This window comes from Anomaloglossus baeobatrachus, chromosome 6, assembly GCF_048569485.1.
Source record: "Anomaloglossus baeobatrachus isolate aAnoBae1 chromosome 6, aAnoBae1.hap1, whole genome shotgun sequence".
Classification (NCBI taxonomy): domain Eukaryota; kingdom Metazoa; phylum Chordata; class Amphibia; order Anura; family Aromobatidae; genus Anomaloglossus; species Anomaloglossus baeobatrachus.
Window position 1 is genome coordinate 54,524,321 of NC_134358.1, and position 25,270 is coordinate 54,549,590.

A 25,270-nucleotide genomic window follows, 5' to 3' on the forward strand; every position below is an offset into this window, starting at 1 on the left:
TACGCCGGCTCCAGCACACATGTGCTGGGAGCCGGGGTAAGCTAGTGGTTTCACACTTTTCTCCACTTTGTCTTGCTGGTGTGGGCTTCCGGGGGTGCAGCAGTCACCTGGGAGTCGGGGCTCCTTGTGGGTTCGGGGAATGCGTGCGGGGGGCGGGGACATGGCGAGCGTCCAATGCGTGAGGGGGGCGTGGCCTGGCCGAGCGGCCAATGCGTGCAGGGGGCCGGGGCGAGCGTCCAATCCGTGCGGGGGGCGGAGCCTGGCCGAACGAAGCGGCCAATCCATGCGGGGGGCGGAGCCTGGTTGAGCTCAGCATCCAATGCGACGGTTGTGACTGTAACGACATAATTTTGGAGCAAGACAGACAGACAGACACAGAATAAGGCAATTATATATATAGACTAAAAGGTGGCCCGATTCTACGCATCGGGTATTCTAGAATTTACGTATTGTGTAGTTAATGTATGATTTTTGTTATATATATATATATATATATATATATATATATATATATATATATAGATAGATGTTGTTGTGTGTAGTTACCAAGTGTTTGTGTAGGGCGCTGTACATGTTCTGGGTGTTGTCTGGGTGTGGCGGGGGGTGAGAGCGGTGTTTGTGTGTTGCGTGTGTTGCGTTGTTTGTGGAGCGCTGTGTGTCTGTAGCGTTGTGTGTATGTGTTGCGCGGTTTGTGTGGGTGTGGGGTGTGTGTGTGTGTGTTTTGGGGGGAGGTATGTTTTGTGCAGTGTGTGTGTTGTGCGGTATGTGCGTATATTTGTGTGTGCCGCGGTGTTTGTGTGTTGGGTGTTGTGTGTGTGCGGCGTTGTCTGTGTGTGTGGGTGTCTGTGTAGGGCGGTGTTTGTGGTTCCCAGTGTGTGTGTGGTGTGTTGTGCAGTGCGTGTGTGGCGGTGTGTGTGTGTTTTGGAGGGAGGTGTGCACCCCCCATCGTGCTCCATCCCCCATGCTGCGCACCCCCCATCGTGCTCCATCCCCCATGCTGCGCACTCCCCATCGTGCTCCATCCCCCATGCTGCGCACCCCCCATCGTGCTCCATCCCCCATGCTGCGCACCCCCCATCGTGCCTGCGCACTGCGCATCGTGCTCCATCCCCCATGCTGCGCACTCCCCATCGTGCTCCATCCCCCATGCTGCGCACTCCCCATCGTGCTCCATCCCCCATGCTGCGCACTCCCTATCGTGCTCCATCCCCCATGCTGCGCACTCCCCATCGTGCTCCATCCCCCATGCTGCGCACTCCCCATCGTGCTCCATCCCCCATGCTGTGCACTCCCCATCGTGCTCCATCCCCCATGCTGCGCACCCCCCATCGTGCTCCATCCCCCATGCTGCGCACCGCCCATCGTGCTCCATCCCCCATGCTGCGCACTCCCCATCGTGCTCCATCCCCCATGCTGCGCACTCCCCATCGTGCTCCATCCCCCATGCTGCGCACTCCCCATCGTGCTCCATCCCCCATGCTGCGCACTCCCCATCGTGCTCCATCCCCCATGCTGCGCACTCCCCATCGTGCTCCATCCCCCATGCTGCGCACTCCCCATCGTGCTCTATCCCCCATGCTGCGCACTCCCAAACGTGCTCCATCCCCCATGCTGCGCACCCCCCATCGTGCTCCATCCCCCATGCTGCGCACCCCCCATCGTGCTCCATCCCCCATGCTGCGCACTTCCCATTGTGCTCCATCCCCCATGCTGTGCACTCCCCATCGTGCTCCATCCCCCATGCTGCGCATTCCCGATCGTGCTCCATCCCCCATGCTGCGCACTCCCAAATGTGCTCCATCCCCCATTCTGCGCACTCCCCATCGTGCTCTATCCCCCATGCTGTGCACTCCCAAACGTGCTCCATCCCCCATGCTGCGCACTCCCCATCGTGCTCCATCCCCCATGCTGCGCACCACCCATCGTGCTCCATCCCCCATGCTGCATACTCCCCATCGTGCTCCATCCCCATGCTGCGCACCCCCCATCGTGCTCCATCCCCCATACTGCGCACTCCCCATCATGCTCCATCCCCCATGCTGCGCACTCCCCATCGTGCTCCATCCCCCATTCTGTGCACCCCCCATCGTGCTCCACAGTCACACATCAGACAGTATACATGCACACATCTGATCGCATACACTCACACACACACCCCACTTCTCCCTGTGCCCACCGGTGGGTGGTCCCAGCAGCTGTGCTGCACGCCGTGCTCCTCTGCCGACACTCACAGATCCGATCGCATACACGCACACACACACACTCACACATCAGAACACACTCACACACATCCGATCTCATACACGCACACACACGGACGATATCGCACATACGCGCTCAAACAATCACAACATCCGGAGATACCACATGCTTCCGGCCATGTGATCCTCCGGCAGGTCCTGGAAGGTCACTGCACAGTATCGCCGCCGAGAAGCAAGCGATATCACGGGATGTTGTGAGTATGTGGATGCGATCTGATGTGTGTGTGAGGTGTGTGTGAGAGTGAATGTGATCTGATGTGTGTGTGTGTCTGTTGTTATGTGTGTGCATGTGTGTGTGTTCCGCCGCTGCAGGACCTTGATGCGATCTGATGTGTGTGGGAGGTGTGTGTGAGAGTGAGTGTGATCTGATGTGTGTGTGTGTCTGTTGTTAAGTGTGTGCGTGTGTGTGTGTTCCGCCGCTGCAGGACCTTGATGCCATTCCGTGGGGGGGCGGAGCCTGGGCGAGCGGCCAATACGTGCGGGGGGGGGGGGGGCGGAGCCGAGGCGAGCGGCCAATCCGTGCGGGGGGAGGAGCCGAGACGAGCGGCCAATCCGTGCGGCCGAGCGGCCAAACCGTACGGGGGGGGCGGGGCCATGGCGAACCCAGGAGCCAATCCGCTGTTTGTCACCGTAAGGACATGGCCAATCCATGTGGGGGGGCGGAGGCGAGGCGAGCGGCCAATCTGTGCGGGGGGGAGGAGCCGAGGCGAGGCGAGCGGCCAATCCGTGCGGGGGGGGGCGGGGCCATGGCGAGCCCAGCGGCCAATCCACTGTTTGTCACCATAAGGACACAATTTTGGAGCAAGACAGACAGACAGAATAAGGCAATTATATATATAGATAATTTCTGTTAGTTCCCTTATACCTGACAAGACCCCGGTAGTCACTGTGTGATAATTGGCCATTGAACTCATTGTCATTAACATGTAAATCTTGTTTGGAACTACTTTCCAATCCAGCTAATTAATGGTGGTAATTAATAACTCAAATACCCCAAACTGGACCACCCACTTTAAATATTATTTTGGATTTTGTAGCCACTGTTTTGCTAGAATGCTATTGAAAAATAAATAATAGAAGACGGAAATGATATAAATATTGTATGATTGCTATAATAACTTATGGATTGATTTTTGTCCCCTATTGTACTAGAGGACGATTTTCTTTGTCCTTTATTCACAATTAATTATAAGTTAGACTGATAAGCAATCTGTGTCATATAACTAAGGATTTTTTTTCCCCTGCACATCGTGTCTGATCTGAAAGGCCGATCTCCTGACCCTCTTAATAACCCTCAATAGCTCTTTACAGATAGAATTAAGAATATTCATTTGACAAAAGGCATTGAAAGCAAAAGAATTGCTCTTCTTTGATACGGCAATACCCGGGCAGCTTTCTAAGGAAAAGGTTGGGATTTACAATAGGCAGTATAAATCACGATCAGGAAACAATAACCAGGCAGTCGGCTTAGATAATTAACATTCTGCGACTTCTTCTCTGAGATGCAGAGTCTCTCATTAAGAAATATGTAAAAAAGAAGGATGCGTAGGATTATGTTTATGAAAATGTGAAGGTCCAAAACTGTTTTCCGTCAATTAAGAATGAAAAATCACTGTGATAACACGATGTAACGTGATTATGCCGAAACATACAGAAAGACCGGCAACCTAGCCAAGTCATAAATTAATGTCCAAGTGTGAAAAACATTTTCTATATAAAACAATTGTGTGCTGATTCATTTCTTAATACGTGTCACGCTAGGTACGGGGAAGTACCAAGCGAATGGCGAAAGGGAAGGGAAACCCTACGTCTAGGGCAGGGGGAAATGGTGACCCCTGACCAAGCCTACCGCTGGTCCCTGGGGTCCCTCACCACCATAGATAGATTCCACACCTATGCGCCAAGCTGGACACCTGACCCTAGGTATCCCTAGTGCTGGACCCTAAATAGGGAATGGGTGGGATGAGCTCTTTGTCAGCCCCACTAAATACTAAAGCAGACAAGAAGGAGGACACATAGGGGGAAATACATAAACTACTTATCGACAGATGACTCAGGTAGAAGTTCAGCAAAGTAACAGCAACAACACCACAGATGAGTACAAGCCACCTGCTTGCAACCAGAGCTTGAGTGAACTAAAAATTATCACCAGCACAAGTCCAGGGAAGAAGGGAAAATTTAAACATAGAGAATACTGATAATCAGCAAAGGGGAAGAGATGCAAACCCAGCAGGAAAGCTACCTAATACAATTAATTCTAACTGCAGGAACAGTAGAAAGTAAGGGAGCATTTTGTGCAGTCAAACGATGTGATCTTCTATTGCCAGAAACCACATGACTGTCTGTCACCTATGACACACCCATGGCTACCTGACACACACATGATTAACAGCGTTTAGCAAAATACCCACAAACCCCCAGTAGATGTAACTACACACAGGGTACTGTTATGACCTGGTAACCGTGGACGATCACAAAAAATCTCATTAATCAGGAAAGACCAAAAACCACAAGAGTAGTTGGAAACTAAGCTGACCTCAATCCCCTATCTATCGGACAACACTAGAAGTAGCAGTGGGATGTTCCTAACACACCTAGACCCTTTGTCACTGCCGGAGAAACTTGCTACACCTCAAAGATAGAAATGAGGAATCCTAACTTGCCTCGGAGCAGTCCCCAAAGGAATATCAAGCCCCCAACATGTAACAATAGTGATGTAAGAAAACACAATACACAGACAGAAAATATAGATTAGCAAAGGTGAGGCCCGACTTACTAGATACAACAGGACAGGAAAGATAACTGATTGGGGCAAGCAAAATACCCTGCAAAAATACCAAACTCCTGATAGAAAAAAAAGATCTAAGACCACACGGTCTTTCCCCCACTATATCAGGTACTCTTGTGCCAGACACTTTAAACAGAACTGCAGATATAATGGGAAGGAACAAAATCACAGAACAAATAATATCCAAAAGTGCAAATAATCAAAATCAGAGCGGGGAGAAACTCTCTTTCTTGCTGAAGGAACTGCCCTCTCAAAAATAGCAGAGAGCCAGATCCTCACATACAAGAAAACAAACACGGAACAAAAAGGAAACAAAAACCTGTAGGTGCAAAACCAGCAATATGCCAAAGAAAACCAGCAGACTTATCTGGAGAGAATTCTGGCGCAGGATAAATGGAGGGAACTGAAGGACAAACTCCAAGCCATCTTCAGAGGCAGAAGGAACATTTATCACCGGCAGCAGCTAGCAGAAACTGCTCTCCTATATACACCAGGCTGGTCAGCAATAGGACTTCCTGGATTCCCAATTAATACCAACACCTGCTTGACTCACAGATTCAGACTCAGCTTCATTACCTTTCCTGGCCACCAGAGGGAGCTCCACACCAGCACCCACTCGGATGACATTTACAACAGGGTACACAGGGATCACAATACAATGGAGGTCCCTGGCACTAGGGAAAGGGGAGCCGGGTCACCACCTGCACTCATGTGTGGCTGTACCCTGCACTTCCTGACGTCACTATATGGGTTTTGTCAACCCGTCGTCGACCATATTCCTAAGCCCTTGCTTATCCTACACTCACTCTGGCTAGTTAGCAGGCCAGAAAGATTGCTAATCTCACCACTACAATACAGAAACTCAAGGGTAGGAAGACAGACAGGGGAAATACACATGAAAAGGGAAAACACTCCAGGCAATTTCAGTGCAACTGACACCACCGCTGCACACAACACAATAAACTTCTTCCAGAGCAGGCTCTTTCCAAAGTTAACCACATGGAAATGAGCATTCAATTTCTATCACAGGCATCAGTTGATCATGCACATGATCTTAAATAGTGAATCGAAGTGATCTCAAACAGCTGCACCTGAGATTGAAAACTACAACCAGCAGCCAGGTAGGAAAGGGTTCTTAACCCTTATAGCACCACTAGCAAGAAGATGTTAATCAAATAACAGCAGTGGATCTGCCAGTAGCGAGGTGCTGTGCCCTTCTGATAACAGACTTGCCCGAGATCTCCCCCGGGTGGGACACACTCATGACAGCCTTGAAGAGATGTAGGAGGTGGTCAGCTTACCCCCACTCCTACTGTTTTTACATGATACCAAATGTACAGTAATAATACAAAACAATCACTGATCTCGGGGAGACCAGCCAGAGAGAACACTGCCGGCAGCCACCGAGGGCGCTCAACACAGTGAAATCCTAGGTGCATTGCCCCCTGGGAAATATGCAAATCAAAAAGTCCGTGGAGCCTCTGTTAGGAGTCTCGACACAGAAACTAGCCAGATATCCTTCCATGAAGGACCTAGCCAAGGAGTGGCTCTTTTTAGGAGACCACCATAACCACCATATTAAGTGGCCCTTTTAGTCAATATCCAACTCTTTGACAAGTTTAAAGATATGACAAGGGGAATACCAAGGCTAGGTAGCCATCCACAGACAGCTGTTTCGGGGTATTGCCCCTCATCAGTGTGGAGTAGGATTCTGGCCAGGTGGGAGCAATGCCTAGTAGACCAACAAGACAAAACAATCACTGATCTCGGGGAGACCAGCCAGAGAAAACACTGCCGGCTGTGTTATGATTCAGGGACCGGGGAGGATCAAATAATGCTGATTCTCAAAAAGGTAACAGAGTGGCTGGAAACTTAACGGACTGCAGACCTAATCCTGACACACAACTAACAGTAGCCGTGGGGCATACCTACGATGACCTGGACACCTCGACAAAGCCGGAAAACTAAATAATCTCACAGATAAAAATATAAGAAAGCTAGTCTGCCTCATCGTAGTCCCCAAAGATAGATAGATAGCCCCCCACATGTAAAGGCTACGGGGATATAGAAAAACACAATACAAAGCCAGAAAGGACAGATTTCAGCAAAGTTGAGGCTCAAACTATCTTTATAAAAAAGGATAGGAAAGAGCAACTGTCTGCAGCCATAAAAACCCTAATAAATACCAGCACTACTGATATGGAAAAATCTAGAGGTTACTAAACCTCTCCCCCACTGTACCAGCACTCAGATGTTACTGGGATCCAAAAACACTAATACAGATGAGGGACTGAATAACACCAGGCATGACAAAACACAAATCTTGCAGAATCATGGAGACAAGTATACAGACACTCCCAGCAGGGAATGATCCCATTCCACCACGAACTCCACACAGACAAATTAGGAATCATGCATAGTATCAAAGCAGAAGAACAGCAAAATGTGGTAAACAAACAGCAGAGGTACAAGAACACTTATCTGAGGGAAGTTCTGGAAGTGAGCAGAGCTGGTAGCAGAATGTCCTTAACACACAGGAGAAATTGACCACCGGCAAATAACAAGAGAAAGCTACTAAGTTAAATAGCCCAATCTGACCCTGATTGCCAGTCCTCTGCAGGTGTGTCGCTTCCATTCCACACATCAACTGCACTGCCAGCACTGACCACAAGAGGGAGCTCTAAACTGGAAAACGTATTCACAACACGGCAGCCAGCGAGGGCTCTCAATACAGTGAAATCCTAGGTGCATTGCCCCCTGGAAAATATGCAAATCAAAAAAGTCCGTGGAGCCTCTGTTAGGAGTCTCAACACAGAAACTAGCCAGATATCCCTCCGGGAAGGACCTAGCCAAGGAGTGGCTCTTTTTAGATGGCAACCGGCTGCGTGGTGATGGCCGCTACCCTGAAGACAACGGTAAGTGTCGCACACCCTGCCCAAAGCGGTCTACAAGCATCGGTTCTCTTTGGCGAAAAAGTGTGGAGCCCTCACTGCTCAGCATCTGCACCTTCCTTCATAGACACAATCAAAGCTGCATCTTCTGGCAGAAAAACTCCCCCAAAACATGATGTGGTATTGTCACAGTCACAGTCGAATGAGCACGAAAATTACCGAATGTGTTGCACATGCGCACATTGTGCTACACACAGAAAGGCACAGAAACGCTAACCAAATATAGCTGTATAGCAGCCAAAAAAGGAACGGGCATGCTCACAGCACCCCGATTCATCAATTTCCTGAATTCTGTGCTCACATCCCTTGACTCAGCCCCATAGCTATAATGCGGTTGTGTGTTTATTTCCTTGTTTTTTTGCTTATTTCAATATTTCCACTTTTAGCTATTTGATTAAAAAATATTTTGTCTGTATAAAGTGACTACATACATAATGATTTCTTATGAGTCTATGTACTTCAATGTGATTCTGACATATTCATGGATTGATTGACTTTTTTTTTGTCTATTTTCTATGTTTAGACTTACATTTGAGAAAGGCACAAAGTGCCGAAACGTTGGATGTTCATTTTCTTCTGAGTCATGGAATAATAAAATCATTTTGGAACGCACAGTGCATCCCCCGAGTGCCAGAGTTATTCTATAACTATTGTAATATATAATTTGTCATCAGATTATGGGTAAAATTTAGCTATATGGATAACCAATGTTGTTGAATATGTTTGAAGGAAGATCGTGTGCAAAATCAATGGTGACCCATGGTATTATCTAATTGTAGAAGTAGATGGTGCAATAGGATAAAGTAAACTCCATAGAAAAACAAAAGGACTTGCAAAGATTAAAATGGAGCCAGCAATATTAGACTGGGTTTTACTAAATTAATGGGGTGGTCTGAAGTCATACTAAATTTCATTCTAAGTCCCTTAATATTTAGTGCCATAATATAAACTATTTTCTAATGTACTTGTAATAAAAAAATTCTACCATTCCCTCACTACACTAAATGCTATTCTACTTTTTTCTAATTTCCTGTGTGATGACGCTTAGTTTGAGAATTCCGTTGCATGCTGGGATACTCAAACGAAGCGTCATCAGGACACAAAGGTTGCAGTCCCAGCCCTTGCCCTTTAATAAAGGGAAGTGTGAAGCCCACAGCCGCAGCAGTCGCCCCAGGGACACCACTCCACCTTCAGGGAGGCCACAGGGTCTTCACTTTGGGGATATCTGCCCACAGGTATGTCAGGTTTATTTACATGGGAGTCGTGATGCCACTCACGGTTTCCAGTCAGTGTTATGGGTGACCGCCACTGCAGGTTTAACGAGCGTCTGGGGCTGATGGAGTCTGCAGTCGAATGGTGTGGCCTCCCGTGAGCGAGGCTGGCCCCAGGGGCTCGGGTGTGTAGTACCACAGGTCCCAGAATAACTCAGTCTCAGTCCAAAATGTCTTGCAATGGATCTTTACTCACGTTCAGATGGTTAGTGAGGTACCCGGGTGATGCTGTGATTAAACCAGGAGAAACCAGGTATCCTTTAGGCCGGTCTAAGGACGGCTTTGCACACTACGACATCGCAGGTGCGATGTCGGTGGGGTCAAATCGAAAGTGACGCACATCCGGCGTCACTTGCGATGTCGTAGTGTGTAAATCCTAGATGATACGATGAACGAGCGCAAAAGCGTCGTTATCGTATCATTGGTGCAGGCTCCGACATTTCCATAATGCCGGTGCCGCGACAGGTACGATGTAGTTCCTCGTTCCTGCGGCCACACACATCGCTGTGTATGAAGCCGCAGGAGTGAGGAACATCTCCTTACCTGCCGCCAGCGGCTATGCGGAAGGAAGGAGGTGGGCGGGATGTTTACATCCTGCTCATCTCCGCCCCTCCGCCGCCATTCACCGCCTGCCGTGTGACGTCGCTGTGACGCCGCACGACCCACCCCCTTAGGAAGGAGGCGGGTTGCCAGCCAGAGCGACGGTCGCAGGGCAGGTGAGTGCATGTGAAGCTGGCGTAGCGATAATTATCACTACGCCAGCTATCACAAGATATCGTACCTGCGTCAGGGGCGGGGACTATCGCGTGTGACATCGCGTCATCGGCTTGCGATGTCGCAACGTGCAAAGCCCGCCTAAGGGTAACTGTTAACTCGCCTTCCTAGCAAATCTTGTTTCGGACAACCCCCAACTTGAAGTATCATGGGATTCATCCAGGGAAGTCGCTACTGCCTTTTCTTCCCTTTCTGGCCCGTTTGCCGGCAGCATGGACCAAGTGAGATGGCTCCAGGCTCGATCCCTCTTATGGGCCCCCTCGTTGCTGCTGATGCTCGGACTCTGTTTTGGTTGGTAAGGAACCTCTAGTCCCTGCACCTGCAGGATTTAGCAGACCACTAAATGGATGTCCGCTCTAGGGACCTGTTCCCCGTGCGTGCCTAGTCACCAGGAGTCCCCGCACTTGACCAGCTGACTCCTTCAGTGTCTTTCTGACTGGCTTGCCAGTGACCGATCTCCCGCGCCAACAGCTACTTCACGTGCAGGGTCTGACTAGCATGTCTGCACTACTGCTTCTTTCAGCAACTACTGCTCCACTCTCTCAGACTGGCTTGCTCCTCCTCTTTCCTGACTGCCACTGCAACCCTAGCTTCCAGCTCCTCCACTGCACCCTTAGATGAGATATGGAGGCCAGCCCCCTCTTGGGTCTGCCCAAAGGTCCCCTCTCAAAGTGTGGGAGACATGGTTGCTATGTGTCTGTGCGTACACACCCTATTCCAGCCTTCAGGATTACATGGAAGTACTGCCCCAGCATGGGTGCAGTACTCAGTGGTGCCTGACCAGGTCATGGGCGCCACAGAAGCGTCCTCAGCGATGTTTGTTTCAGGGGCTGTGTTCGTCCTTGCTGTGTCCCTCCCTGTGAGTTGTGCCTGTGAAATCTGCACAGTGATAGCATCCACTTAGATCAGTAATAATCAGCATTGTCAAAATACCTGGCGTGCAGGAGGCAAATGCCACCCTCGCTAGGGATGTCACTGGTATGCTGGGTATTGATACCGCTCTGTTGCCAGCTGATTACCACGGATCTGAGACAAAAGAGCAGACGCTCTTTGTGTGTAGATCTCCCAGGGCGGGACACAGCAGGATGAGGATAGCCCCTAAAATAAGCAGGGAGGGGATGTGACAGTGATCGCAGCCTCTGCCCCCTGCTCTAATGATGCTTTGTTTGAGTTTTCCACCATGCATTGGGATTCTCAAACTAAGCGTCATCACACAGGAAAGAGGAGTAAAAAAAATTAATAGCTGTGGGATAGTGTAGTTAGGGGATGGTAATTGTAATTTTTTAATACAAGTATATTAAAAAACAACTTAGATTACAGCACTAAATAGATAGGGATTTAGAATGAAATTTAGTGACATTTCAGACCACCCATTTAACACTTGCCCAAAGTCTTCTCACAGTAACTTTTTATAGTTCTGTTCGTATAGGATAAAAAGAGACAGCTCATGCTACAGAGCAGTATTATTAGGGGCCATTGTTTAGAGCTCTCATAAAGTCTTCTGTTTTTGTTTTCTTGCCTGGAGCATCCACAAATACATACAATATAAATGTGCTCTCTGTCTTGTGCCTGGCTTAGGTCACATTGTAATAAGCAGCCGAGACACTTTCAGCATTTAAGCTGCATTTTGTTTATTATTCCAATATTACTATGACCTTTTCCTTATTTACTGGCTGGAATTAATGTCTTCAAGCTCCTTTTCCAGGTCAATTTCTATAGCTTGTTAGTTTTTACTTTGCTGCAATGATATTTGTATTATTATTATTACCACGTATCCGTAACATTATTATTAGATGATGCTGTAAAAACTGTGGTTTGGCTGGGAATGTGTGGAGAAAAGCAAATCTTCACTATAAGGGGCACTTTGCACACTATGACATCGCAAGCCGATACTTGCGATGCCGAGCGCGATAGTCCCCACCCCCGTCGCAGCTGCGACATCATGGTGATAGCTGGCGTAGCGAACATTATCGCTACGCCAGCTTCACATGCACTCACCTGCCCTGCGACGTTGCTCTGGCCGGCGACCCGCCTCCTTATTAAGGGGCGGGTCGTGCAGCGTCATAGCGACGTCACACGGCAGGCGGCCAATAGAAGCAGTCTAAAGCAGTCTACGTCCCCTTTGCCGAATCCGTCAGTGAAGGGGACGTAGATCCCCCAACAACCAAGTCCCGATTGAAGGCAACAGCTCAACCATTACAGTAGAGACACCGCCACCGCCAGGGCACCAGTTTCTAAGGGCCAGCGCCTGCGGGCAAAGAGTACAGCTCCTCCGGTCCAGCTTGAAGCCGGGGAGCGGGTTACCGGTGGGGACCCATCGCTACCAACACACGAACATTAGGTGCAGGACAAAGGGACATCACTGTTACCTACTGGGGACCGCAAGTGCAGCCGTCCGTGGGAACCGTCTTTCCAGTCGTGTGGTTTACCGTAAAACTGTGTCGACGTCTCAGGCTGAGTGAGTACCACAGTGCCGCAAGGCACAGCGCTGCCCCCGCGTCCCCGCTCCCACCAGGCCCTGCATCTAATCCCATCACCGGGCTCCGGGATCACCAACCCCTACCCACGGAGGGGCAACACAACAACTCGATGCTATACATCATTACTCCCGGGATCCCCATACAAAGCAGCAGTGGTGAAATCACCACAACCGTGGGTGGCGTCATGGACAATATCCCAAACACCCAAATCCCCTTTCACTCACGGGCGAGGAGCGCCGCTCGAGAACCCCCGGGATCCGGCCCACAGCTCGAGCCACCACTGAGCAGCAGCAGCCGGACCCGAGCAGAGGGGTGAGCGCAGTGCTGACACCCTCCTCCCCGCCCGCGACAGAACCCATCGAGGAGGACGGTCATCATCCTGGTCCTATCACCGGTCCGGGACTAAAGGCACGTCGGGGTACACGGACCCTAGGTCGGAGAGAAGCTTCAGGCGACCCGTAAATTAACCTGCGGAGGACAGGGCCTTTATGGACTGTTCCCACCAGCTGCAAAATCGGGGCACTAGCGTAACGAGGGGGATAGGGCTTTCCTGGCAAGCAGCCCATTAAAATCCCAAGCGTGAGCCCTGAGAGCAGGCTCCTTCACTTACCACAGTGGGGAGTGGGGCCCGTATAGCTCCAAGCTACTGGGCCACTATGGACAATCTAAATTGGTGCCAGGAGGCAGGTTACAGACCACCGACAGTGTCGCGGGCGGAGGAGGGGACGCCGCGCTCTCCCTCTGCTCGGGTCCGGCTGCCGCGGCTGCTGCGGCCTGCTGCTGCTCGGTGGCTCGAGCGATGGGTCGGATCCCGGGGACTCGAGCGGCGCTCCTCGCCCGTGAGTGAAAGGGGATTGGGTTTTGGGATAGTTTATTGTCCGTGACGCCACCCACGGCTGTGGTGATTGAGTGGACACCACCGCTGCTCTGTTTGGGGAGCCCGGGAGTGATGGTACGGAGCAGCCAGTTGTTGATTTGCCCCTCCGTGGGTAGGGGTCTTGGTGCTCCCGGGGCCCAGTGATGGGGTTGGTATGGTGGACAGGCGGGTATGGGGCCTGTGGGGGTGCAGGGGCGCAGGGGCAGCGCTGTGCCGAACGGCACGGAGGTACTCACTCAGCCAGTAAACACGACACAGTTCTCGGTAAACAAACGGCTGGTTGGACGGGTCCCTCGGACGGTTACGGTGCTGATGTTCCCTGCAGTTAGCGGTGACGGTCTCTTCCCTGCACCTATGTAAAGTCTCTTGGTAGCGATGGGTCCCCACCGGTTACCCACTCCTCGGCTTCAATCTGGGCCGAAGGAGCCCTACTTTGCCCGCAGGCGCTGGCCCTGGGAAACTGGTGCCCTGGCGGTGGCGGTGTCTCCCCTTCACGGTCAGGCTGTTGCCTTCAATCGGGACTTGGTTGTTAGGAGACAGAGGTCCCCTTCACTGACGGATTTGGCAAATTATGGCGACTCCTAGCCTTGCTGGGATCCGAAACGCCCCTGCTCTGGTGCTGACTGTTCTTCGTATACTGCTCTGGTACCGCCGGGTCACCACCTGTCCACGGTCCTTCCAGCAACCTCCAAGCAGTCCCCCTGCAGACTATCACCGCCGTCTGCTGACCTTGCTGTCTCAGTCCGGGGCACACACCAACTTCAGGCTTGCTTAACTGTCACTTAGTTTTCCACTTTAACTCCTCTTACAAGCTCCTCTACCACTTCCTTCTACTTCCTCCTACTAAACTCATCTGCCTGGTTCTTCCCGCCTCCAGGGCTGTGAACTCCTCGGTGGGCGGAGCCAACCGCCTGGCCCACCCCCTGGTGTGGACATCAGCCCCTGGAGGAAGGCAACAAGGATTTTAGGTTAGCCTAGATGTACCTGCCGGGAATGTGGGGTGCATGTGATGTTGTGACCTGTGACCCCTGGCTTGCCCAGGGCGTCACAACAGTGCTGCAGGGGACGGAACCCGGACGAGCTCCCCTCGAGAGGCAACGGCAGCAGGAGACTTGGCTTACCCTGTTGTCAGCGTCTACTTCATTGCTAAGTGAGTACCTGACTGACCCCTGCACTATGTGCCCGCATCACCATCCAGCGTCCTGGGGCCTACCCCTACCTGTGGAGGGTAACGTCATCTTGCTGCCCCACTACATCACCCCGGGTACCCTCAACGGCAGCGGCGGTATTCCCCAATTACCGTACACCACGGGTGGCATCACGAACGATATCAAATCCCCTGCAAATACCACCCTTCTTCATTTGGAATGTGGCCCCTAGCCCCCGGGTCTGGAGACCCTCGAGCCACGAGTAATCATGACCCCGGGATCCGAGCGCTTCGATATGCTACAGGGACGGCACAGTTCCAAACTTTGGATGACAAAAGAGAGAAACATATGGTTTACTGTGTGAAATATCCCAATTTTAATGCATATGTGCAGTTTTTAATTTACATATTAATACAAACATGACCTGAACATAAAACATTCAAAGATTCTAAAGTGTCAAGTCATGACATGATAAATAGTCTGGGATTTATTATACATATAGGACCCAAACAGTTTCTGGAGCGATACAGTAAATTTATTCATGAAAATCTATTAAAAAAAATTAGGGGATACAAAAGGGATAGAAAGGACTTGGGTCAATAGTAGGAACTGTTCCTCCAAAAGAGGGATACTTGAGGGATATGATACAAACCCCTTCAGATTTCAATAGTGATGGGCGACTAGTAACTATTCATGTTTGGATTACTTGTAATGAACCCCAAAGTACTATTTCGGTATTTGTCATGAATAACGAACCTAATGTGTGCATTGTTCTTGCTGTGACAAATACTGGAATAGTACTCGGAATTCGGTGAGCTTTATCCAAACTCTGTTCCCCCGAAAATAAGCCCTAGTATGATTTTTCGGTTTGTTTTGAGTATATTTAAAGTATGAGCCCTACTCCAAAAAATGAGCCCTAGTTGGGGTTCCATAAGGAAGTATCCAAGCAGGATTAACCCCTTCACGACCGGTGGTGATCCCCTCACATGTCAGTTGATTTGAACAGCAGACATGTGTGCCTCGCAGGCGCAGGTGGATCTGCAATCCACCCGTGCCTGTTAACCCCTTAAATCGCGCTGTCAAAATGTGACACCGCGATTTAAAGCGACACAATGGGGAACACACCTTTCCCTCCGCTATCGGAAGTCATGTGATGACTCCTGTCGCTATCATGATGTAGTTCCTGTTACAGCTGGCAGAGCAGCGGCTGTAAAGTAAGAGCAGCATTTATGCTGATCAGGGTGATGCTGCTCTGATCAGGAGAAATAAATCAGCGATCAGCCTGCTGAACATTATAGTCCCCCTAGGGGGACTAGTAAAATAAAATAAAATAAAATAAAGTTTCATAAATTTAAAAAAAAATAAAAAAAACCCAAAAGTTCAAATCACCCCACCCCCAATTTGCCCCATTGAAAATTAATGGGTTAAAAAATAAAAAATATACACATGTTTGGTATCGCATTCAGAAATGCGCGATCTATCAAAATATAAAATCAATTAATCTGATCTGTAAACGGCATAGTGGAAAAAAATATTCCAATTGGTCGTCGCAAATTTTGTGCAAAATGCAATAACAGGCAATCAAAACATAGCATCTGTTCAAAAATACTATTAAAAACATCAGCTCAAGATGCAAAAAATGAGTCATCACTGAGCCCCATATCCCGAAAAATGAGAATGATATGGGTTGCAGAAAATGCAACAAAAAGTGCGCCATTTTTTTGGACAAACGTCAGAATTTTTTTAACCCCTTAGATAAAAGAAAACCTATACATGTTTGGTGTCTATGAACTTGTACCGACCTGAGACATCACACCGACACATCATTTTACCATATAGTGAACAAGGTGAATAAGGTACCTCAGAAACAATCATGCAATCGCACTTTTTTGTTTGCAATTTTTTTCCGCACTTGCATTTTTTTTTGCCATTTTCCAGTACACTATATGGTAAAACGTATGGTTTCATTTAAAAGTACAGTCATGGCCAAAAGTTTTGAGAAAGACACCAAAATTATATTTTCACATGATCTGTTGCCCTCTGGTTTTTATTTGTGTTTGTCTGATGTTTACATCACATACAGAAATATAATTGCAATCATATTATGAGTACCAAAAGGTTATATTGACAGAATGAGTTAATGCAGCAAGTCAATATTTGCAGTGTTGACCCTTCTTCTTCAGGACCTCTGCAATTCTCCCTGGCATGCTCTCAATCAACTTCTGGACCAAATCCTGACTGATAGCTGTCCATTCTTGCATAAGCAATGCTTGCATTTTGCCATAATTTGTTGTTTTTTGCTTGTTCACCCGTCTCTTGATGATTGCCCACAAGTTCTCAATGGGATTAAGATCTGGGGAGTTTCCAGGCCATGGACCCAAAATCTCTATGTTTTGTTCCATGAGCCATTTAGTGATCATCTTTGCTTTATGGCAAGGTGCTCCATCATGCTGGAAAAGGCATTGTTGGGCGCCAAACTGAGCTTGGACAGTTGGGAGAAGTTGCTCTTGGAGGACATTCTGGTACCATTCTTTATTCATGGCTGTGTTTTTAGGCAAGACTGTGAGTGAGCCGATTCCCTTGGCTGAGATGCAACCCCACACATGAATCGTTTTAGGATGCTTAACAGTTGGCATGAGACAAGACTGGTGGTAGCGCTCACCTCTTCTTCTCCTAATAAGTTGTTTTCCAGATGTCCCAAACAATCGAAAAGGGGATTCATCTGAGAAAATGACTTTACCCCAGTCCTCAGGAGTCCACTCCCTGTACCTTTTGCAGAATATCAGTCGGTCCCTGATGTTTTTTCTGGAGAGAAGTGGCTACTTTGCTGCCCTCCTTGAAACCAGGCCTTGCTCAAAGAGTCTCCGCCTCACAGTGCGTGCAGAAGTACTCACACCAGCCTGCTGCAATTGCTGAGCTAGCTCGGCACTGCTGGTAGTCCGATCCCGCAGCTGAAACAGTTTTAAGATACGGTCCTGGCGTTTGCTGGTCCTTCTTGGGCGCCCTGGAGCCTTTTTGGCAACAATGGAAGCTCTCTCCTTGAAGTTCTTGATGATGCGATAGATTGTTGACTGAGGTGCAATCTTTGTAGCTGCGATACTCTTCCCTGTTAGGCTATTTTTGTGCAGAGCAATGATGGCTGCACATGTTTCTTTAGCGATAACCATGGTTAACTGAAGAGAAACAATGATACCAAGCACCAGCCTCCTTTTAAAGTGTCCAGTGGTGTCATTCTTACTTAATGATGACTGATTGATCGCCAGCCCTGTCCTCATCAACACCCACACCTGTGTTAATGGAACAATCACTAAAACAATGTTAGCTGCTCCTTTTAAGGCAGGAATGCAATGATGTTGAAATGTGTTTTGGGGGTTAAAGTTCATTTTCTTAGCCAATATTGACTTTGCAAGTAATTGCTGTTAAGCTGATCACTCTTTATGACATTCTGGAGTATATGCAAATTGCCATTAGAAAAACTTAAGCAGTAGACTTTGTAAAAATTAATATTTGTAGCATTCTCAGAACTTTTGGCCATGACTGTACAACTCGTCAAAAAACAAGCCCTCATGTGGCAAGATTGATAGAAAAATGAAAAAGTTACGGCTCTCCGAAGAAGGGGAGCAAAAAAAAATATGGAAATTCAGCAGAGGGTGAAGGAGTTAAGGCTCCAAAATTCCTATATTTTAGACATAGCATTACAACATATCAGTGAGACGTGGGGAATTGTAATTCTTAAATGTAGAAATGATTGTATGGCGAGTTCTTTTTTTTTTAAATAATTATGCAATAGCCCTGGAAAGAAATATATCAGAGTCTGAGATCTTCTAAGACAAGATTCAAACCCTTTTAATCTCTTTAATGTCTTTAATGCAGCCACAGGTTTTCTCATGTCAAAGTGACCTTAACATATAAACTGATGGTAATCTGGTAGTAACCAACAGTTCATTCAATAACACAATGCACTGACAGACTTTTCTTGTGTCTTAAAATAAAAATAAATTGTCCAAATATTATCCCTCCTAGTTATTTGTGCTCAGCCGGACCATTGTGTGCAGACAACTTAAACTGACAGTGTCGCTGTTAGAGGTAACATCCTCCTACTGTGACTGAAATTAGTGATTTGTTATTTATGCCATTGCACCGTCTGCTTATTCTTTACTAATATGCTTGCAGGAGGCAAAGGACACTAAATGTGGCCTGTATTTGGTAGTATTAATACCAGGACGGCCAATGACAGTGGAGCTGGTGTTTCTGCTGCTAGCGACTTCCATATTCCTAGCCACAGTATTGGTTTTCTTTTCTTTTACAATACCATTTTTTCTTTCCCCATACACCTTGTTCAATCCCAAATATTCAAACGTTGCCAAAAAGGATGTAGCGAGAAATTTTAGATAAGAAGCTAGGTACATGCACAGAAAACAAAATGTGCAGGTGTGACGCCCTGGCAAAACCAGGTAGTCACAAATAGGCCCCTGCAGAAAACTATCCCCACTTAGGAAACACACAGCCAACCTAAAACCCTAGTCACCCCCCCTTAGGGAAAGAAAGACACACCAGTGGGTGGGACTAGGTGGTTGGACACGCCCACCCAGGGATCTAGACAGCCCATGGCGGGAAAACAAGTTAGATTAGCTTTGGAGTTCAAGTTGAGAGGAGTGTGGACTGGAGCTAGGTGTAGCTCCAGCAGAGGAGGTTCAAGTTGAACGGTGCCAGGGTAGGAGCCTTGGCTGGGAGGCAGACGGTGGTCTCCGTCAGCAGGAGACGGGAAGACGGCTCGACAGAGCCGAGGTGGACCGGGACAGAGTTCTCGCCCGCCGGTACCGACACGGGGAACCGATCCGGAAACTGGAGCACAAAAGGGGGTAATCGGACCCTGAAGCCAGGACCGGAAACCAGCAGACTATTTAATTCACCGATTGAGGCCAGGATTATAGGTCCTGTCCCACCCAAAGTCCCTCATAGAAGACAACAGCCCACCGATAGGGATAGGAGGCCACCACCAGGGCCCATAGATCCCACGGGCCGGCGTCTGCGGGCACGGCTCCTTAGGCCACATCCAACTGGGAGTGGACTCCTGAGTTTTACACTAGGCAGTCCATCTACACAAAAGACAGTGCAGAGGAACAGGACAGAGAACACCAGCCGGGTGGGGGATCTGAATGCAACCGGCCGCGGTGGCCGGCCACCAGCACCTTGGTTAAAAGACTCGTGTGGTTTATTGACTGTGAGTACTCTAATATCTCTTTGCTGTCACTATACCCTGCACAGAGTCACTGGGCCCCAGGCAACCATCCCTACCCACGGAGGGGTTAACAGCTAGCTGCCGTAACATCTCCCCCTGGTGCCCCACAACCGCAGCAGTGGTGTCCCACTTCACCACACACCGTGGGTGGCGTCACGAACTTAATATGGCCTAGCCCGTACATCTATGTCCCCTTTTTATTCGGCGTGTCCGCGAGACCCCCGGGTCCAGAGACCCTCGAGCCACCACCCCAGAGGGCTCGGATCCGAGCAGCGCTGGCTGTTGACACGGGGGCGGCACACAAGCTGCAGTATAGGAGTTGTATATGGTTGTCAGATTGGACTAGTAAAGCAGGTGTGCAAAAACAGACATGCACTGTTAAATGACCCCCTTTTTAAAAAAATAATAAAAAATAATATTTTTTGCAATAAATTCAACTACCTTCCAAAAATGTCAAAATAGGATATATATCCAAAAAGCCATCATCTGCAACAGGGCATTGAATGGGAATCTTGTGTGCAGATGTAGAATTTGATGAGTAACACATACGTGCAAAAAAAAAATGTTGTTTGTGGTGAAGTAGACATTTATAGTTAAATGTATAGATTTTACGAACTTTTCTTCTGTACTATTAAAAAGTAATTATTACCCAGTTTACAGATATGACTGTACAAAAACTCAGTATAGTCACTTGAGGCAAGTGTAGCGCCCGGTCCCAGCCCAGTGTGGTATCCCCATGCGTCCCCGCTTCCAGGCTCTGGAAGAGGCGCCTTCTCTCTCACTCCTCTCCTGTCCCAGGATCTGCCGGGCCCTCCTCCTGGTTCCAGGCTGCATGCTGTTTTGCTGTGAGAGCTCGTAGGGTGCGCAGTCACGCCCCTTTCTTAAAGGGCCAGGCATTCCATTACCTGGAAGCTATTCCTAGGTCACCTGTTATCCTAAAGGTATTTAAGACTACCTCCCCTTACAGGAGACCTCTGAGCAATGTTGTCTATTAGTGCGTTGATAGTTCTCAGGTCCCTGTACATTAGTGTGTCTAGTCCTGCTATTAAGTCCTAGATCCAGTATCGTTTGTCTAACTTCTGTCTCGTCCTAGAGCCTGCTGTCTACCACCACATCCATGCTGCCACTACCTCCATGCCGCCACGCTAGAGCCACTACCTCCGTGCCGCCACATCTTAGCCACCACCTCCGTGCTGCCATGTCCGAGCCATTACCTCTGTGCTGCCAAGTCCGAGTTACCATCATCATGCTGCCAGATCCAAGCACACCAGCATCGGACATTAAGAGACTCTCCCCGTCCATAGGAGCCGGCCTCCACTGGTTCCTGGCAGTCGTACATTTAGGCCCCCGGTTGCTGTGCCAGACAGCCCCTGTATAGGGGTTTGCTACTGGTTAGCTCCTTCTCGGGGAGTCATGTGTACGGCCCAGTGGCCGCCCACCGCCTCTCAGCGATCATAACAACAAGCAAGCATACTGTCTCTGACTGACACTGATTTCAGATGCTTTTATCTGTAAAAAATATTGTGCTGCCTTACTGCTGCTTTCTAGTGCATTAAAAATGAAGAAAAAAAGTGTATTTGTAACTCAAATGCAGCAAAACAGATGTCAGCTACATCATATCATTGATGGAGTAGCTGACATGGTGAGTGTATGCGGAAACATTTCCATGTGTAGAGAGTAGAAAATAGAAAGTCTTCTCTTTTTCTCCCTTACTCACATGATTGGCTGCCCAGTAATAATTTGAGGGAAAAAATTCAGTTCCAGTATATCTACTAGACACTACAGACAGCAAAAGAAAAAGCATAGCTTTCCAGATTATCCACAAATTTGGTACACATAATATCAGTTGGTCTACCTTCCAGCTATAGACATACCCACCAACGTGGCTGCTGTGGATGATAGAAGGTGAGAGAGAACATAAATGTAGGTCAATCAATCAAAGAGCAAAGGACAAAGAAGAGATCAATTGTCTCTCATGGAGGGTGACCCCTTTCTATATTTTTCTATGACCCCCCAAATTACTTATTACACCCTTGACCACAGTACTATATTAACTCATTGCACTAATGAGCCTCACTCAGAGATTTTTAGGCAACGACTCTCCATCTGTTGAGAATTGGTCGCTTACGATGTGCCCAAAGGAAAAAAACCAAACTGTACCTATATCAACTCTCCGTAAACTTTGGGGCACTTGGACCTAGGAGAGACTCATCTAGAAAATTTGGATATTAATGCACTTTTGAAATTAAAACACGATAAATACTTCCTACGGGTAAACTTGAGCAAAAATTTGATTTTTAACATCACCATCAATACAAAGAGTATATGATTACATTAGGAGTTTCTGGCACTTTTTGTTGTTCTCCTGCACATTTTCTAGTTAAACACCAGACACCTAGAATAACACTGAGAAGGTAATAGGGAAAGAAGCAGCTAAGACTGACGTGCACATATTATTTTACTGACTGTATACTTACCAAAATTTGAGCTCTAAATCAAAGGACCTTTAAAGCCATACTGTAAGGAAATATAAAAATGGCGCCAGAACCATGCCAAACTAGAACAAACTACTAATAGGCTGTTATAATTTCCAGTTTGATGCCACAAATCCTAAGAAATCTCAAGAAAATAGCAATAATAAAGACCTTTCTATATTTGTATCTATCTATCTATCCATCCATGTATCTATCTATCTATCTATCTATTTATCCACCGATTTATCCATCCATCTATATCCATCCATTCATCCATCTATCCATCTATCTGTCCACCTATCTATCTATCCATGCATCCATCCATCTATACATGCATCCATCCATCTATATATGCATCCATCCATCTATCTGTTCATCCATCTATCTATCTATACATAAATCTATCCATCCATGCATCCATCTATCCTGCATACATTCATCCATCCATCCATCTATTCATCCATCTATCCATTCATCTATTCATTTATCTATCCATCCATCCATCTATCCATCTATCTATCCCTCTATCCATCCATCTTTCCATCTATCTATCCATCCATCTATTCGTCCATCTATCCATTCATCTATCTATCCATCCATCCATCCATCCATCCATGCATCCATCCATCTATCCTGCATCCATCTGTCCATCAATCTATCTATCTATCCATGAATCCATCCATCTATCCATCTATCTATCCATCCAGCCATATGTCTATCCATCCATGTATCTATCCGTTCATCTATCTATCTATCTATGTATCTATCCATCTATCCTTCCATCTATCTGTTCATCCGTCCGTCCGTCTGTCCATCTATCTATCTCTCTATCTATATATCCATCCATTCATCTATCATGCTGCCATTTTGCAGTCCCCATTTATCAGACTGGTATACAAGAAGTGTTGGAGATAACCTTGGGGTCTTTGCACCTAACTTTCCAGAAAAAGTGCGACTTATATTTTTCTATCTCTATCTCATAACCATCTGTCTATATATCTAATAATAGAAAGATAGATAAACATGAGATCGATAGATAGATAGATAGATAGATAGAGGGATAGAGGGATAGATAGATAGATAGATAGATAGAGGGATGGATAGATAGATAATAGATAGATAGATAGATAGATGCATACATACATAGATAGATAGGTAGGTAGGTAGATAGAAAGATAAGTAATAGAGGGATAGATAGATACGATACGATAGATATTAGATGGATAGATAGATAGATAGATAGATAATAGATGGATAGATAGATAATTAGATGGATAGATAGATAATAGATGGATAGATAGATAATAGATAGATAGATAGATAGATAGATGGATGGATAGACAGATAGATACGATACGATAGATATTAGATGGATAGATAGATAAATAGATAGATAGATAATAGATGGATAGATAGATAGATAGATAGATGGATGGATAGATAGATAGATAGATAATAGATGGATAGATAGATAATTAGATAGATAGATAGATAATAGAGGGATAGATAGATGATAGATAGATAGATAGATAGATAGATAGATAGATAGATAGATAGATAATAGAGGGATAGATAGATGATAGATAGATAGATAGATAATAGAGGGATAGATAGATGATAGATAGATAGATAGATAGATAGATAGATAGATAATAGAGGGATAGATAGATGATAGATAGATAGATAGATAGATAGATAGAGGGATAGATAGAGGGATAGATAGATAGATAGATAGATAGATGGATGGATGGATAGATAGATAGATAATAGAGGGATAGATAGATGATAGATAGATAGATAGATAGATAGATAGATAGATAGATAGAGGGATAGATAGATAGATAGATAGATAGATAATAGATATGAGATACATAGACATATATTTACAAAACTATCTAACAAATGTAAACTATAACAATCGCCATATTTAACGATTGGAAACATTTTATAAATCTAGGAATGTAAAAATATAAAGCCTGAATATTTGCACACTTTGTAGAACGCTTCAGTGCACACAGATGAATATTTCCTGCACACATTTCTGTCCGTGTAGGTGACGCCGTGTTACCTGTCGTTGGTTAGTGAGTACATCTTGGTGGCTTTGTCACTGACCAGGTAATCTTTCTCCAATCCTTTCATAATGGCGTTAAAATTTGTTTCCGGCTTCAAAATTTGGGGAAATTAAATAAAGAATAGATAAGGGCCAACATGTTTTGCTGCGTTCTTGCCCTTGGGTCATGCAGAGGACGGCTGTATAGTTCCTGTAGGATTTGTCTTTATGGGCTCAGGTGCTTTCTGGCCGGGTGCGGGACAAGAATGACTTGGATGTCAGGAGTAGACTTGGAACAGACGGATCTGCAATTACAGGCGCCTTTGTTTAAATAGTGAAGTGAAAGTACTTTCTTTTGCCTCAGAGAACATTGAAGCATAAAGCCCTTACCCATGGAAAATGCAGCCGCCGATAATGCTGCTAATGTCTTACGTCACGCAGAAAAAAGTGATTAATGTGACGCGACAAACACGAGCTCAGAAAAAAAAGAGGTGGACGCTCAAAACACTGGAAATTCAACAGTGGAGTTCAATATTTTTTATATAATTTGAAAATTTAAGTAGAAAAGTATGTAATGAGACACTGGAGACAGAGACTCTGATTTCAGTGATGAATCACTTACTGGACTGCTTGCTGTAGTTTTGATAAAATCACAATTTTATCAGCAGGAGATTATCACTAAAAGACTGGTAAACGTGCTACCAGGTAGTCCAACCACGCCCCCACTATTGATTGGCAGTGTACACAGAAAGCAGCCAATTAATACTGGGGGCGGGGTTATACAGAGCTCAGTATTTGGAGAACAGGTAGCTCTGTAGGAGATAAAACAGTGATTTTATCTAAAGTGCAGCCCAGTAAGTAATACATCACTGGAATCAGGGTCTCTGCCCCTACAACATGCTGCTGTCAGGTCGAGTAGCAAAAGCCTGGTGACAGATTTTCTTTAATATTAAT

The 25,270-nt window shown here is 46.9% G+C and overlaps 1 protein-coding gene across 1 annotated transcript in view; it reads right to left on the reverse strand.

Moving 5' to 3' along the window:
• The window catches only part of SLC30A8 (solute carrier family 30 member 8), a 100,863-nt gene extending 76,360 nt beyond the window's left edge, over positions 1-24,503 (reverse strand). Inside the window, exon 1 of the mRNA XM_075316212.1 lies at positions 24,335-24,503. Coding sequence (XP_075172327.1) covers positions 24,335-24,405 — 71 coding nt within the window. The 5' untranslated portion in view covers positions 24,406-24,503. The remainder of the gene's footprint in view (positions 1-24,334) is intronic.
• Between the last annotated feature and the right edge of the window lie 767 nt (positions 24,504-25,270).